At 38.0% G+C, this 14544-nt stretch overlaps 2 protein-coding genes across 2 annotated transcripts; both read right to left on the reverse strand.

Annotated features, from left to right (window-relative positions):
• Nucleotides 1-1548: 1548 nt before the first annotated feature.
• LOC124147240 (carbonic anhydrase 7-like) lies at nucleotides 1549-4929 on the reverse strand. The gene is made up of 7 exons (XM_046517893.2): nucleotides 4865-4929; nucleotides 4397-4591; nucleotides 3954-4075; nucleotides 3534-3629; nucleotides 3044-3161; nucleotides 2658-2767; nucleotides 1549-2177 (listed from the first exon to the last, which is right to left on the reverse strand). The coding sequence occupies exons 1-7, from the start codon at nucleotides 4890-4892 to the stop codon at nucleotides 2070-2072; spliced, it is 777 nt and encodes a 258-aa protein (XP_046373849.2). The 5' UTR covers nucleotides 4893-4929; the 3' UTR covers nucleotides 1549-2069.
• Nucleotides 4930-9635: 4706 nt separating this feature from the next.
• LOC124147239 (carbonic anhydrase 7-like) lies at nucleotides 9636-12990 on the reverse strand. The gene is made up of 7 exons (XM_046517892.2): nucleotides 12941-12990; nucleotides 12476-12670; nucleotides 12033-12154; nucleotides 11610-11705; nucleotides 11118-11235; nucleotides 10745-10854; nucleotides 9636-10264 (listed from the first exon to the last, which is right to left on the reverse strand). The coding sequence occupies exons 1-7, from the start codon at nucleotides 12966-12968 to the stop codon at nucleotides 10157-10159; spliced, it is 777 nt and encodes a 258-aa protein (XP_046373848.2). The 5' UTR covers nucleotides 12969-12990; the 3' UTR covers nucleotides 9636-10156.
• Nucleotides 12991-14544: the final 1554 nt, after the last annotated feature.

A 14544-nucleotide genomic window follows, 5' to 3' on the forward strand; every position in this document is an offset into this window, starting at 1 on the left:
CATGTCGTGAATAAATCTTCATCAAGAGGTAATCCTTCCAACTGAATCAGTGACAATGTCACCTAGAATGAAGTATCTCGTGGCAATGATATTTAGGCCGGATTGTCTTGTGACAATGTTACCTAGCCTAAACTGTCCTAGGACATTGGACACAAGCCGGGGCTATTACCTATAATAATCCATGCTAGATATCACAAGTCAGTGATGATGTATGTAGGGCTTGAATGAGGATCCCACATCGTGTAAATGTGGTTCACTCTGTAAGAAGTGCTTAAGTTGTTTTCCATCCTCTGGACTTTTTAAATTACCCTTTCCTGTGTTTTATTGCAAATGCTTTGGAGGAGACAATGTTAGTTTCACAACTGGTGTCTGATTTGTGTGTCATCGTACAATAACATATGTTTAAAACAACCTTAAGCTTGTCCAATATTGTCCTGACATCTTTGGAATTGATTACTAGTAATTCGGATCTTTTCAAGACCAACACTTAAGTGATAAATATCTGCGTTGTTTTGTGGTGATCCATTCTCAATCTCCTGAGCAAGTTCTCGTATCACAAATGTTATCGTACAAGAGTTCCGTACCTTACATAAAATGACTTGACCTATAGACATTAGAATAATCTACGTTTCAACATAATCCATTTCCCCACTGATACACTTTTGTCAACGATGTTGGAGGGATTTTATCCCAATTTCGAAAAGTCCTTCACTGGGCTGTTCAGAATGTTCTCCATGGCTGCTCTGACGTCATCGTTTGAATCAAAATGAGTTGTGGCTAAGGTGAGAGAATATCATCGCATCATCGCATTACACCAAAGCTACGCTCAGAATGTTTCTTCTTTATATGGAGAATGACAACAGAGACAATCAGCTTGATAAATATGTGTAAGACACCTAGCAGAGATTTCTCATGGTTATAGAAAAGGTTTTGTCACTCTTATGTACACATATATTTAGCAATATATCTCTGTTGTCTTTCTACATTTGTATCACAAAATTATATATTACATACACCCGTGTCAAATTAAGCATTTGAATAAAGTTATCAAATCGTGGTCAGTAGTCCATAAACTTGACACCTTTCAAGTATTTACTGCGAGAAATAGCGTTCCACCCAGTTTTGATTCGGGGTAAGTATAGAATCCACCAAGCGATGTTTGAAAATGGATCTGGTTATCAGGTTCTGTGATTTGGCTGATTGCATATCAACGCACCCTAATTGCATGGCTGAATCTTGAGGATGTCATTCACTGGACTGTCTGATTTGTACTGGAGTATTTAGAGATCACCATCATTTAGCTGAAATGTTGGCAACTGCGGCGTTACAGAACAAAAACGACTTGATTCAAATGAGTATGTCTGTTACAACATGTTGCCTGGGTGGTTGTGTGTCACTCTACCCTGCCGGGTAGTGTTGACGCATACTGGTTCATGTGATGATTAATAGTGCGGCGTGAAACAGCATTCACCCAACCGCTGGTTTCACACTATATACAAAATATACAGTAGAAATGTAGATACGTCGTTGTTAAACACAAAATCAATGGTTTTTTTGTAGACGTCTTTATTTAACTTTCTAATTGTGCATGTTGCAATACATCGTCTGAAGCAGCACCCAAGTCAGGGGTCATTGAATGGAAGGATAAGATTGGGATAATTTAGAGTATTCATTTTCTCTTTGTAATATTTTGGACATAATTCGTATGGCTTTACAGCACCACAATGCATTATTCTAATAAACATATAATATAGTAAACATTTCAAAACAGCTTCCTCGTGTGCTTTTAGTAGACACTAAAGTTGTATTTATCTGTAAATATGGGACCAGCTTTCATCTATGCTAGCAACAAATGTATTGGAATCTGGGTGAATGTTGTTTATCCGAGTAGCAACGCCTACATTCAACTCTCACAGATACAAGTGCTGGTGCAGTTTCTGCTGTTTATTCTAGCTATGGTATAGGGTTGACAATATTATATTAAAAACTTGAAGTGAATAGAGTAAACTAGTGTACATGTAGATAAACTACAGGTCCGATCCGATGTCCATCTCGATCCATTCACCGCATCATTTGAATGACGCTTTCACAACCCTGTCTCCAAGAGGCATGGTGGGCCGGAAGTTGTTTTCAAGGTGGCCGCCATCTGCATCTTTCAGATGTCTCAGACTCTTCAGCTGCAACCAAGGAGGTTAGTTTCAAAACAACACCGAATATATACCAGTTCGTTTTTGACGTGTCAACGTCTTTTTCTATGTGACCCATTAAAGGATACCAACTAACCAACACTTTTGATTAAGATGTGTTTACAGTTGGTATACTGTATACTTGTACATAAGCCATTTATTTATTTTCAGTTTCTGGTGTCTCTTACTATTTGTTTCACTGACAAAATAGAATACGATGGTGCGTTGTAAGTTAAGGAATGATATGTAAGATTACTGTGCCAGTGAAAACTCTTTTCACGTTACGGATCTCTGGTAATAAACCAATGCATTGTTGAAGTTTACATCAAGTACATACGGAGCTGTGAAAGTGGTCAGTTCTAATTGAGAAAATAATTCGTGTTTAACTAAGCTGACACAACATCACCTTATTCCCGGATACGACACTGAAAATACTGAACTGTTTGATAATTGTAGAAATAAGGAACAAACCTGGTGCTCAGACACGTGAATGGGTTCTGCCATTACTATCCACGTGACACTTTCCGACAAAGGGGGCGTGGTCAGAGATCCAGGGTAGGTATAGTACTTTGTTGTATCAGCTGCAAGACAACAGACATCAAATGTACATTTCGACAGCATTGTCAGTAAGGCCACTCACACACGTGGATACTTGACACACATAGTATTCCTGGGGGAATAGGCATCTAGTTAATTATCTTAGTTTTAAGATTCGCCCAGTCGACATGTGTCTGGTACATGGCATTCAACCACAAGTTTATCTGATGCACTCACTCACTCACTCACTTACTCAATCACGCACTCACTCACTCACCCACTGGCTCACATCATGCCAAAATTCTTCTGAAAGAACTTACATGGCAGCAGTTTAGATGGATGAAAACCATGCTTCATATGAGTGCTGGTGTGCGCTTTCTCGACTTTCGACATCAGTTGGCACAGTTTTTCGAATTCTTTATGTTCGTGTTTTCCTTCCTGAAATGTTAAATCCTAAATTAAGATGGAAAGCACGTGGATTTATAGAAATAGAATGGTTAAATTGGCATTTGTTTAAGTTTCATGTGTTCATTCACGAAACATGTTATATTTGGCTTTCAACTTTTCAACTTCGCTGAAGATAAGTTCAGACAGGTCTTACATTTTGCAAAGAAAGAATTGGTATACAATAATGAATACCATTGATTTGCAGCCTTAGATCAGTGAACATTGTGACATTCGTATCAAATTCATAGGTGACCATTTATCAACAGCTATTCACTATTTCAAGACTTACTTACTTATGTAACAGAACTTAGTGAAATAGTGAAACCAACGCCAAGGAAACAAAATACTGAAATAGTGTTCAACCTCGATGAAAACAGCAAGCACCGCCAGGCCGTCCTTCTTGGAAACAGCCTCCTTAAATGTTCCGTATTTCTTGGAGTCATAGGTCACGAAATGAAGCTGAAACATCATTGATAGTGTCGTTATTATCTTTCACATTATTCAGTTGCTATCAGAACAATTTAATATGTAAGGAGCAGAATCAACGCCAGAGAATTATCTGCCGAACCATGTTAATAATAGACTAAGTACACTTGCCGCAAATATGTTCCTCACCGTTATGTCAAGATACAAAACACCGGCATTAGTTTGAAGTTTATCAGTCATTAATAATACATGTCCTCTATGTGTTATCAGAGTAGAAGTCGAAGTATCAAATGCATTTCATTTCTGTTTGTTCAAACAGATGAGGTTTTGTCCTCCTAGATTGCTTGAACCACCCACCTCTGCGGCATGATGTTTCCCATCGACCGTATGTTCTGACCCGGTGTGGTCGGTGACTCCCCAGTGGAAGTGGAACTGCTTCAAATGGTATTCTTCTTTCTCGAGGATTCCACCAGTCAAAGCTTTAATAGTATAAAGTGTACACATGTATGGGAAGGAAACTAAAACAGATGTTGGTCATACTTACTGGCCTTAAAAGGAAGACATTAAGTAGTCATTGTGTAATATTTGTAACATGAACAAAAGCATAGATTGATTATTTAGATACTTTCTACATTTACGTGGAAACATTACTTTTTGAATACCAATAGCAGAGTTTAGGTTCAAACCGTTAAGCAGCTGCAAAGGAAACTATTATTATACCAAGATCTTGGAAACAACACGAGGTTTCAATCCACATTAACATGCCTCCTAAACAGTTTTTAAATGAACAAGACCCTTACTCGAATGTTCCTCTATTTCCACTTCAAAGGAGTGTCCATTGTTCTTTACTTCGGGGTGATGCTCCTTCTCGAAGTCAATGTGCAGGTGATGTTCGTGGAGTTTGTGATCAAATTTAACCAATTCAGTTTCAATGTCGATAGGAGACTGGTGGTGTCCCCCTGCATTGGGGCATGTCAGGATCCAGTGGGTAGGTCCTTCAACAATAGAGAGGACTCGTGAGAGTAGCTCATGAGTGTGAGCGTGACCATAACCAGACTCTGGTGATAATTTAAGGTTTGAAAGAAACACACTATTTCGAATGATTACATTTTTTTTAAATGTTCTGTTCACATCTATGTATGTATGTATTCAAATACAGCTAAGCAAGCTATAAGTGATAATTAAAGAATATAGTTTGAGCAAACAATTGAAAATATTAAAATGTGTTGTTGAATTATGATTAGGAGTAAAACAATTAAAGTCCTTACCGTCCTCAGCTCCGTAGCCGAATTCCATGATGATGTCCACGACGTGTGTTAGTCACTGAATACAGTGTGGCGTTTGTGGCTCCTATTTAAGCTACACAGAGGCCCCGCCCCCTTCACATGCGCAGGTATATCAGTATTCTGTTGCTGTTGGTTGGTACATGTTATTGGTGCAGGTTAGCAGTTGAAACCATAGTCGTGTTAAGTTCGCAATTACTATGCGCTTAATGTGTCAAACATACGAGATGCTTTGACATTTTTTAGGGAGGAATGTTTTAAATATGGTTCGTGTTGAACATGAATATATTTGCCCAAGTTTATGAAATAAGTGTTCCCCTGCAAAAAAATATCAGCCTTTGTCAATAGGTAATAATCCCGCTTTGATTAGTGATGAAGTCATTTCAGGGAGTGTGGTCTTTAAATGGACCTGAGAAAGATATCATTTTTGATGACTTTAAAGGGGTCAATGTTGTCTGATCAAGGTTCAAATTTGGGTTAGCTTTCTCAGAATTAAACCAATACGGCAACTACGTACAGCAAAATGTGTCCTCGCAACAGCCAGAAGCGGGGAAACAAAGAAAGAAATAGAGGGACAAAGGAAGAACTAGAGAGGCAAAAATTAGAAGTAGTTGGACAATGGGAGAAATAGAGTCTAAGAAAGACAAACAAATTGAGACAAACAGAAACAAAGAAAGAAGTAGAGAGTCACAGGAAAGGGTAGCGGTGCAATAAAGAAGTAAAACGTCAATGGAAAATATGAGACATAAAGAAAGATGTAGCGGGTAATTAATATGGACAAAAAAGAAGCCGAAAAACAAAGAAAGAAGAAGAGAGAGAGAGAGAGAGGAAAAAGAAGAGAATAGAAGAAACATAGAGACGAGGAAAGAACTGGTGGGATAAAGAAATGAGTAACGAGGCAAAGGAAGGACGAGAGAGACATAGAAAGAAGTAGAGAGACAAAGTGAAGTAGAAGGACAATGGAATCAAGGGTTTGGATGAGATAGAGTTATAAAGAAAGATTTGGAGAAAAACAAATAGAGAGATAAAGACAGAAGAAGAGAGACAGAGTGAAGTAGAAGGACAATGAAATTAAGGATTTTCAGACCAAAAATCTATCCCCTTCAGCAAATGACCAATGTGACCAACACAAATTACCATGCATCACTGTATTGTAGGTGTGTAGGATCAGACACATTTTGATATACGCGTCTATTAAGTGTGGAAATGAGATAAAAATTGAGGTTACTATCTTTTTCATAATTCATCAATCAAAGTGAGGCCGTCTAATACTGACATACGATACCTCTGCTACCTGGTACTACACACTCCCACTTCAGCCAGTGAGTAAAACCAAGCACGAATTTACGCATTGCCTAGAAAGAGCTGTTTTGAGTGACGTGGTCTTAAATACCTGTCAGGGGCAAATATCTGATTCTATTAAACTCTCGTTGAGGTACATCAATGAACAATCTCAGTTACAAACGTTATTCCATCCAAATGTGTTAGTCAAATCAATTTCTCTCAAAACACAAAGGCTTGAATAAATGCTAACTTTGTTCAAAAGGCCATTGAGAGACTTGTGGTTTAGTAGGTAGGTGCTCGTGACACAATTTCAAAAGAGCTTACACGTGGTATATAATAGGCCAGCCCCTCTGACGCGACCATACAGATAATGAAACAGCGAATAAATTTGTCTGGGATGAAGCAATATATAAACCGGGTTGTGACGTGTAGACCAATGCATCCTCAGGAACGTGTACATTCAGCGCCAACACATGGTCCTTCAGGGTATAAAATAGACCACCTCATCCGATGCTACCATATAGATAACTAAATAACTAGTAAATGAGTCTGGGACGTGCAGACCAATACATAATCGAGAACCTGTACATTCAGCACATCATATACTCTAGACATAAACACCTCGCCATGGTGTGTGTGTTTCTAATCTCCAAGCTCAACTAGACAGGGATTAGGCGGACGAAGCTAAAAGAATATGTGATCTGTCTTTGCCTGAGAATACAACAAATAAGTTGTCCGTTTTTAAAACTGTAAAACAGCTTACGCATTTGAACGATGTTCATTGTTACGTTTCGACTTTCAAATTCAAATAGTAAGTTAACCCAGAAATCTGGTTACGCAAAAGAATTCATTGTGAAACCAAGAAACAACAAAGAAATGATACTAGTATACAGATTACAATCGTATTCAATAATTAACTAGGTAATTATATCAATAAAAAGTAATTACAATGAGAGTACACAATATAGTGGAATTCAATGGCAGTACAATCACGATGGACAACAACTTGATGTGAAATGAGTTTAGAATGCTCTTTATTACCATCGATGATTTTAATGAATTATCAACAGTCAGCCATATCTGTGTGGTCTGAGAATGATAACAAGTGAGTATGCATATATAATATGCCAAATGTAAACGCGGAGTTGTACAGAGTGTGGAGATCAGTAAGCGCTAGTTTGAATTATCATTACAAGACGCGTACACACGTGTTAGTATTACAAACAGATTCAAGAAGTCGTGGATGATTAAAACTGATGTTAGTCTAAAGTTACCACAAGACCAGTTTTATGTCTATAGATCAGACAGCGACAACATTACACCAGTACAATTTGTACAGCAAACAAATAAAAGTGGGCTTTTTAAAGTACTCATTTGGGGAGGTCAGCCCAGCAATGTGACTGGATTTTGAACAGAGATAGACATTTTTAACTTCACCTTTAATGTTAGTTTTTAAATATCTTGCATGTTCAAGCTAAAAGATACGAAAGTCAGTTTACAATGCAATTCGAGACCCCTTCATTGTTAACTCTACACACTGCTCGTGGGTTTTACCGAAGTGGTAAACGTCTGAGACCTGCATCACTTTGGGCTTTCCTCCACATTAAGCTGACACGCCGCGATGTAACTGGAATACTGTTAAAAGCGGCGTTAAACCCAATTCACTCACTAACTCTCCACACATCTTTCCTACCTAAAACCCACAAACAGTGCTGTAGGGCAGCATCCGTCTATATTCAGTTTGTATACAAGGATTTTCACGTAACTGGTGCCCTTTGTTTGTCCATATTTCCAGTTGATCAGACAGCAGGCGATTCAACATGAAATAATATGTACATCTGTCTAGACTAACAATATCCACTTTTTTCATAAAACGTCTTTGTAGTTTATGATACAATAGTGTATTTTTGAAGTAAAGAGTATTGTTGTCGTGAATAAATCTTCATCAAGAGGTAATCCTTCCAACTGAATCAGTGACAATGTCACCTAGAATGAAGTATCTCGTGGCAATGATATCTAGGCCGGATTGTCTTGTGACAATGTTACCTAGCCTAAACTGTCCTAGGACATTGGACACAAGCCGGGGCTATTACCTATAATAATCCATGCTAGATATCACAAGTCAGTGATGATGTATGTAGGGCTTGAATGAGGATCCCACATCGTGTAAATGTGGTTCACTCTGTAAGAAGTGCTTAAGTTGTTTTCCATCCTCTGGACTTTTTAAATTACCCTTTCCTGTGTTTTATTGCAAATGCTTTGGAGGAGACAATGTTAGTTTCACAACTGGTGTCTGATTTGTGTGTCATCGTACAATAACATATGTTTAAAACAACCTTAAGCTTGTCCAATATTGTCCTGACATCTTTGGAATTGATTACTAGTAATTCGGATCTTTTCAAGACCAACACTTAAGTGATAAATATCTGCGTTGTTTTGTGGTGATCCATTCTCAATCTCCTGAGCAAGTTCTCGTATCACAAATGTTATCGTACAAGAGTTCCGTACCTTACATAAAATGACTTGACCTATAGACATTAGAATAATCTACGTTTCAACATAATCCATTTCCCCACTGATACACTTTTGTCAACGATGTTGGAGGGATTTTATCCCAATTTCGAAAAGTCCTTCTCTGGGCTGTTCAGAATGTTCTCCATGGCTGCTCTGACGTCATCGTTTGAATCAAAATGAGTTGTGGCTAAGGTGAGAGAATATCATCGCATCATCGCATTACACCAAAGCTACGCTCAGAATGTTTGTTCTTTATATGGAGAATGACAACAGAGACAATCAGCTTGATAAATATGTGTAAGACACCTAGCAGAGATTTCTCATGGTTATAGAAAAGGTTTTGTCACTCTTATGTACACATATATTTAGCAATATATCTCTGTTGTCTTTCTACATTTGTATCACAAAATTATATATTACATACACCCGTGTCAAATTAAGCATTTGAATAAAGTTATCAAATCGTGGTCAGTAGTCCATAAACTTGACACCTTTCAAGTATTTACTGCGAGAAATAGCGTTCCACCCAGTTTTGATTCGGGGTAAGTATAGAATCCACCAAGCGATGTTTGAAAATGGATCTGGTTATCAGGTTCTGTGATTTGGCTGATTGCATATCAACGCACCCTAATTGCATGGCTGAATCTTGAGGATGTCATTCACTGGACTGTCTGATTTGTACTGGAGTATTTAGAGATCACCATCATTTAGCTGAAATGTTGGCAACTGCGGCGTTACAGAACAAAAACGACTTGATTCAAATGAGTATGTCTGTTACAACATGTTGCCTGGGTGGTTGTGTGTCACTCTACCCTGCCGGGTAGTGTTGACGCATACTGGTTCATGTGATGATTAATAGTGCGGCGTGAAACAGCATTCACCCAACCGCTGGTTTCACACTATATACAAAATATACAGTAGAAATGTAGATACGTCGTTGTTAAACACAAAATCAATGGTTTTTTTGTAGACGTCTTTATTTAACTTTCTAATTGTGCATGTTGCAATACATCGTCTGAAGCAGCACCCAAGTCAGGGGTCATTGAATGGAAGGATAAGATTGGGATAATTTAGAGTATTCATTTTCTCTTTGTAATATTTTGGACATAATTCGTATGGCTTTACAGCACCACAATGCATTATTCTAATAAACATATAATATAGTAAACATTTCAAAACAGCTTCCTCGTGTGCTTTTAGTAGACACTAAAGTTGTATTTATCTGTAAATATGGGACCAGCTTTCATCTATGCTAGCAACAAATGTATTGGAATCTGGGTGAATGTTGTTTATCCGAGTAGCAACGCCTACATTCAACTCTCACAGATACAAGTGCTGGTGCAGTTTCTGCTGTTTATTCTAGCTATGGTATAGGGTTGACAATATTATATTAAAAACTTGAAGTGAATAGAGTAAACTAGTGTACATGTAGATAAACTACAGGTCCGATCCGATGTCCATCTCGATCCATTCACCGCATCATTTGAATGACGCTTTCACAACCCTGTCTCCAAGAGGCATGGTGGGCCGGAAGTTGTTTTCAAGGTGGCCGCCATCTGCATCTTTCAGATGTCTCAGACTCTTCAGCTGCAACCAAGGAGGTTAGTTTCAAAACAACACCGAATATATACCAGTTCGTTTTTGACGTGTCAACGTCTTTTTCTATGTGACCCATTAAAGGATACCAACTAACCAACACTTTTGATTAAGATGTGTTTACAGTTGGTATACTGTATACTTGTACATAAGCCATTTATATATTTTCAGTTTCTGGTGTCTCTTACTATTTGTTTCACTGACAAAATAGAATACGATGGTGCGTTGTAAGTTAAGGAATGATATGTAAGATTACTGTGCCAGTGAAAACTCTTTTCACGTTACGGATCTCTGGTAATAAACCAATGCATTGTTGAAGTTTACATCAAGTACATACGGAGCTGTGAAAGTGATCAGTTCTAATTGAGAAAATAATTCGTGTTTAACTAAGCTGACACAACATCACCTTATTCCCGGATACGACACTGAAAATACTGAACTGTTTGATAATTGTAGAAATAAGGAACAAACCTGGTGCTCAGACACGTGAATGGGTTCTGCCATTACTATCCACGTGACACTTTCCGACAAAGGGGGCGTGGTCAGAGATCCAGGGTAGGTATAGTACTTTGTTGTATCAGCTGCAAGACAACAGACATCAAATGTACATTTCGACAGCATTGTCAGTAAGGCCACTCACACACGTGGATACTTGACACACATAGTATTCCTGGGGGAATAGGCATCTAGTTAATTATCTTAGTTTTAAGATTCGCCCAGTCGACATGTGTCTGGTACATGGCATTCAACCACAAGTTTATCTGATGCACTCACTTACTCAATCACGCACTCACTCACTCACCCACTGGCTCACATCATGCCATATTCTTCTGAAAGAACTTACATGGCAGCAGTTTAGATGGATGAAAACCATGCTTCATATGAGTGCTGGTGTGCGCTTTCTCGACTTTCGACATCAGTTCGCACAGTTTTTCGAATTCTTTATGTTCGTGTTTTCCTTCCTGAAATGTTAAATCCTAAATTAAGATGGAAAGCACGTGGATTTATAGAAATAGAATGGTTTTAATTGGCATTTGTTTAAGTTTCATGTGTTCATTCACGAAACATGTTATATTTGGCTTTCAACTTTTCAACTTCGCTGAAGATAAGTTCAGACAGGTCTTACATTTTGCAAAGAAAGAATTGGTATACAATAATGAATACCATTGATTTGCAGCCTTAGATCAGTGAACATTGTGACATTCGTATCAAATTCATAGGTGACCATTTATCAACAGCTATTCACTATTTCAGGACTTACTTACTTATGTAACAGAACTTAGTGAAATAGTGAAACCAACGCCAAAGGAAACAAAATAATGAAATAGTGTACAACCTCGATGAAAACTGCAAGCACCGCCAGGCCATCCTTCTTGGAAACAGCCTCCTTAAATGTTCCGTATTTCTTGTGGTCATAGGTCACGAAATGAAGCTGAAACATCATTGATAGTGTCGTTATTATCTTTCACATTATTCAGTTGCTATCAGAACAATTTAATATGTAAGGAGCAGAATCAACGCCAGAGAATTATCTGCCGAAACATGTTAATAATAGACTAAGTACACTTGCCGCAAATATGTTCCTCACCGTTATGTCAAGATACAAAACACCGGCATTAGTTTGAAGTTTATCAGTCATTAATAATACATGTCCTCTATGTGTTATCAGAGTAGAAGTCGAAGTATCAAATGCATTTCATTTCTGTTTGTTCAAACAGATGAGGTTTTGTCCTCCTAGATTGCTTGTTGAACCACCCACCTCTGCGGCATGATGTTTCCCATCGACCGTATGTTCTGACCCGGTGTAGTCGGTGACTCCCCAGTGGAAGTGAAACTGCTTCAAATGGTATTCTTCTTTCTCGAGGATTCCACCAGTCAAAGCTTTAATAGTATAAAGTATACACATGTATGGGAAGGAAACTAAAACAGATGTTGGTCATACTTACTGGCCTTAAAAGGAAGACATTAAGTAGTCATTGTGTAATATTTGTAACATGAACAAAAGCATAGATTGATTATTTAGATACTTTCTAGATTATCGTGGAAAGATTACTTTTTGAATACCTATACCAGAGTTTCGGTTGAAACCGTTAAGCAGCTGCAACGGAAACTATTATTATACCAAGATCTTGGAAACAACACGAGGTTTCAATCCACATTAACATGGCTCCTAAACAGTTTTAAAATTAACAAACCTCTTACTCGAATGTTCCTCTATTTCCACTTCAAAGGAGTGTCCATTGTTCTTTACTTCGGGGTGATGCTCCTTCTCGAAGTCAATGTGCAGGTGATGTTCGTGGAGTTTGTGATCAAATTTAACCAATTCAGTTTCAATGTCGATAGGAGACTGGTGGTGTCCCCCTGCATTGGGGCATGTCAGGATCCAGTGGGTAGGTCCTTCAACAATAGAGAGGACTCGTGAGAGTAGCTCATGAGTGTGAGCGTGACCATAACCAGACTCTGGTGATAATTTAAGGTTTGAAAGAAACACACTATTTCGAATGATTACATTGTTTTGAAATGTTCTGTTCACATTTCCCGTATGTATTCAAATACAGTTAAGCAAGCTATAAGTGATAATTAAAGAATATAGTTTGAGCAAACAATTGAAAATATTAAAATGTGTTGTTGAATTATGATTAGAAGTAAAACAATTAAAGTCCTTACCGTCCTCAGCTCCGTAGCCGAATTCCATGATGATGTCCACGACGTGTGTCAGTCACTGAATACAGTATGGCGTTGTGGTTCCTATTTAAGCTATACAGAGGCCACGCCCCCTTCACATGCGCAGGTATATCAGTATTCTGTTGCTATTGGTTGGTACATGTTATTGGTGCAGGTTAGCAGTTGAAACCATAGTCGTGTTAAGTTCGTAATTACTATGCGCTTAATATGTCGAAAATACGAGATTTTTCGACATATTTTAGTGAAGAATGTTTTAAATATGGTTCGTGTTGAACATAGGTATAGTTGTCCCTGTTTTTGAAATAAGTATTCCCCTGCAAAGAAATATCAATCTTTGTCAATGGGTAATATTGGATCAATTCCGCTTTGATTAGTGATGAAGTCATATCAGGGAGTGTGATCTTTATATGGACCTGAGAAAGATATCATTTTGATGACTTTAAAGGGGTCGATGTTGTCTGACCAAAATTTAAATTTGGGTTAGCTTTCTGAGTTTAAAACCAATTAACAAGTGACGCAGCTCAGCAAAATGTGGTATTATTTTAAGTACGTCCATGACCACAACTTAAAGCATAATATTTCGTTTGAACAGAATCACTTACAACACGCTGGATTGAGGAAATATAGTCAACTTATTATGCATGCCAAATGCAGTTGCTTTTTACTAGGCATGTTCTTTATATTAAATAGCTGTTATTGATCAAATAGTTTATCCTGTCATATATCCTCTTTTAATGAATTTTATCGGGAATTATGCGCGCTAGATCTATATTTAGTTTGCAGGGATGTTATGCATGCGCGACGTGAAACAAACACCATGATGTGTGTGGACATGTGTTCGTGTATAAAATGTATACTGTGATGAATGCACACGTTCTGGTGGATGTATTGGTCTACACGTCACAACCCAGACGATATTGCTTCATTCCAGACAAATGTGTATTATTTATTTAATTATCTGGAAGCTAGCGACAGAGGGGATGTTCTGTTTTATACCATGTTTGACCACGCATGTGGTCTTTTCAAATCTTTTCAAGTTTTTGCATTTTACCTATGAAAACATCAAGCAAAGCCTAAACCCACTCTGAAAGAGATTCAACAAGTTCCTGTTCTATTTTGGCCCTTTTTCGGCATATGCTTCGGTAGCATCCATATCATAATGGTTTTAAAGCTGTGGTCCCAATTGGTAGGAGGCTGATCACGATATGTTGGTCCATGTGTGAATAATTGACGAAGGTTGTTATTGTCAACAATAAAGAAGTCAACTGTGATTATATGACCTACAGGTTGGTAGCAGTATGATGAGTCTTAGAAACTACAATTAGCGATCTGCCATGTTTCTGTCACACGTTCCTAAATAGAACGATGAGACTTGGTTCAGATAGTGTTCGTGCAGCAAAATGAAACTGGTAAGGGTTCCTGAAATATGAAATATTGTGAACATATTGGGAATTTGTTGGGTTTTTTAGACTGAAAATTATATGAAAATGCTGTCTGCTCTAACCGTTTGTAGACCCATCCATCAGCAAAAGGATGTGTAGTCTTTGATTTCTTTCAACGACAGGGTTGTTCTTTCTTTGTGCACT

This window comes from Haliotis rufescens, unplaced genomic scaffold (assembly GCF_023055435.1).
Source record: "Haliotis rufescens isolate VD_foot unplaced genomic scaffold, xgHalRufe1.0.p SCAF_30, whole genome shotgun sequence".
Lineage (NCBI taxonomy): Eukaryota > Metazoa > Mollusca > Gastropoda > Lepetellida > Haliotidae > Haliotis > Haliotis rufescens.

Excerpts from the sequence above, each read along its gene's own strand:
- LOC124147240 (XM_046517893.2), bottom strand. The coding sequence starts at position 4,892 with ATGGAATTCGGCTACGGAGCTGAGGACG. Across the intron at positions 4,076-4,396 it reads GGAAATAGAGGAACATTCGA|CTTTGACTGGTGGAATCCTC; the intron begins GTAAGGGTCTTG and ends ATACTATTAAAG. Across the intron at positions 2,768-3,043 it reads TCCATCTAAACTGCTGCCAT|CTGATACAACAAAGTACTAT; the intron begins GTAAGTTCTTTC and ends GTTGTCTTGCAG.
- LOC124147239 (XM_046517892.2), bottom strand. The coding sequence starts at position 12,968 with ATGGAATTCGGCTACGGAGCTGAGGACG. Across the intron at positions 12,671-12,940 it reads CGGCTACGGAGCTGAGGACG|GACCTACCCACTGGATCCTG; the intron begins GTAAGGACTTTA and ends CTATTGTTGAAG. Across the intron at positions 10,265-10,744 it reads TTCACGTGTCTGAGCACCAG|CTGAAGAGTCTGAGACATCT; the intron begins GTTTGTTCCTTA and ends CCTTGGTTGCAG.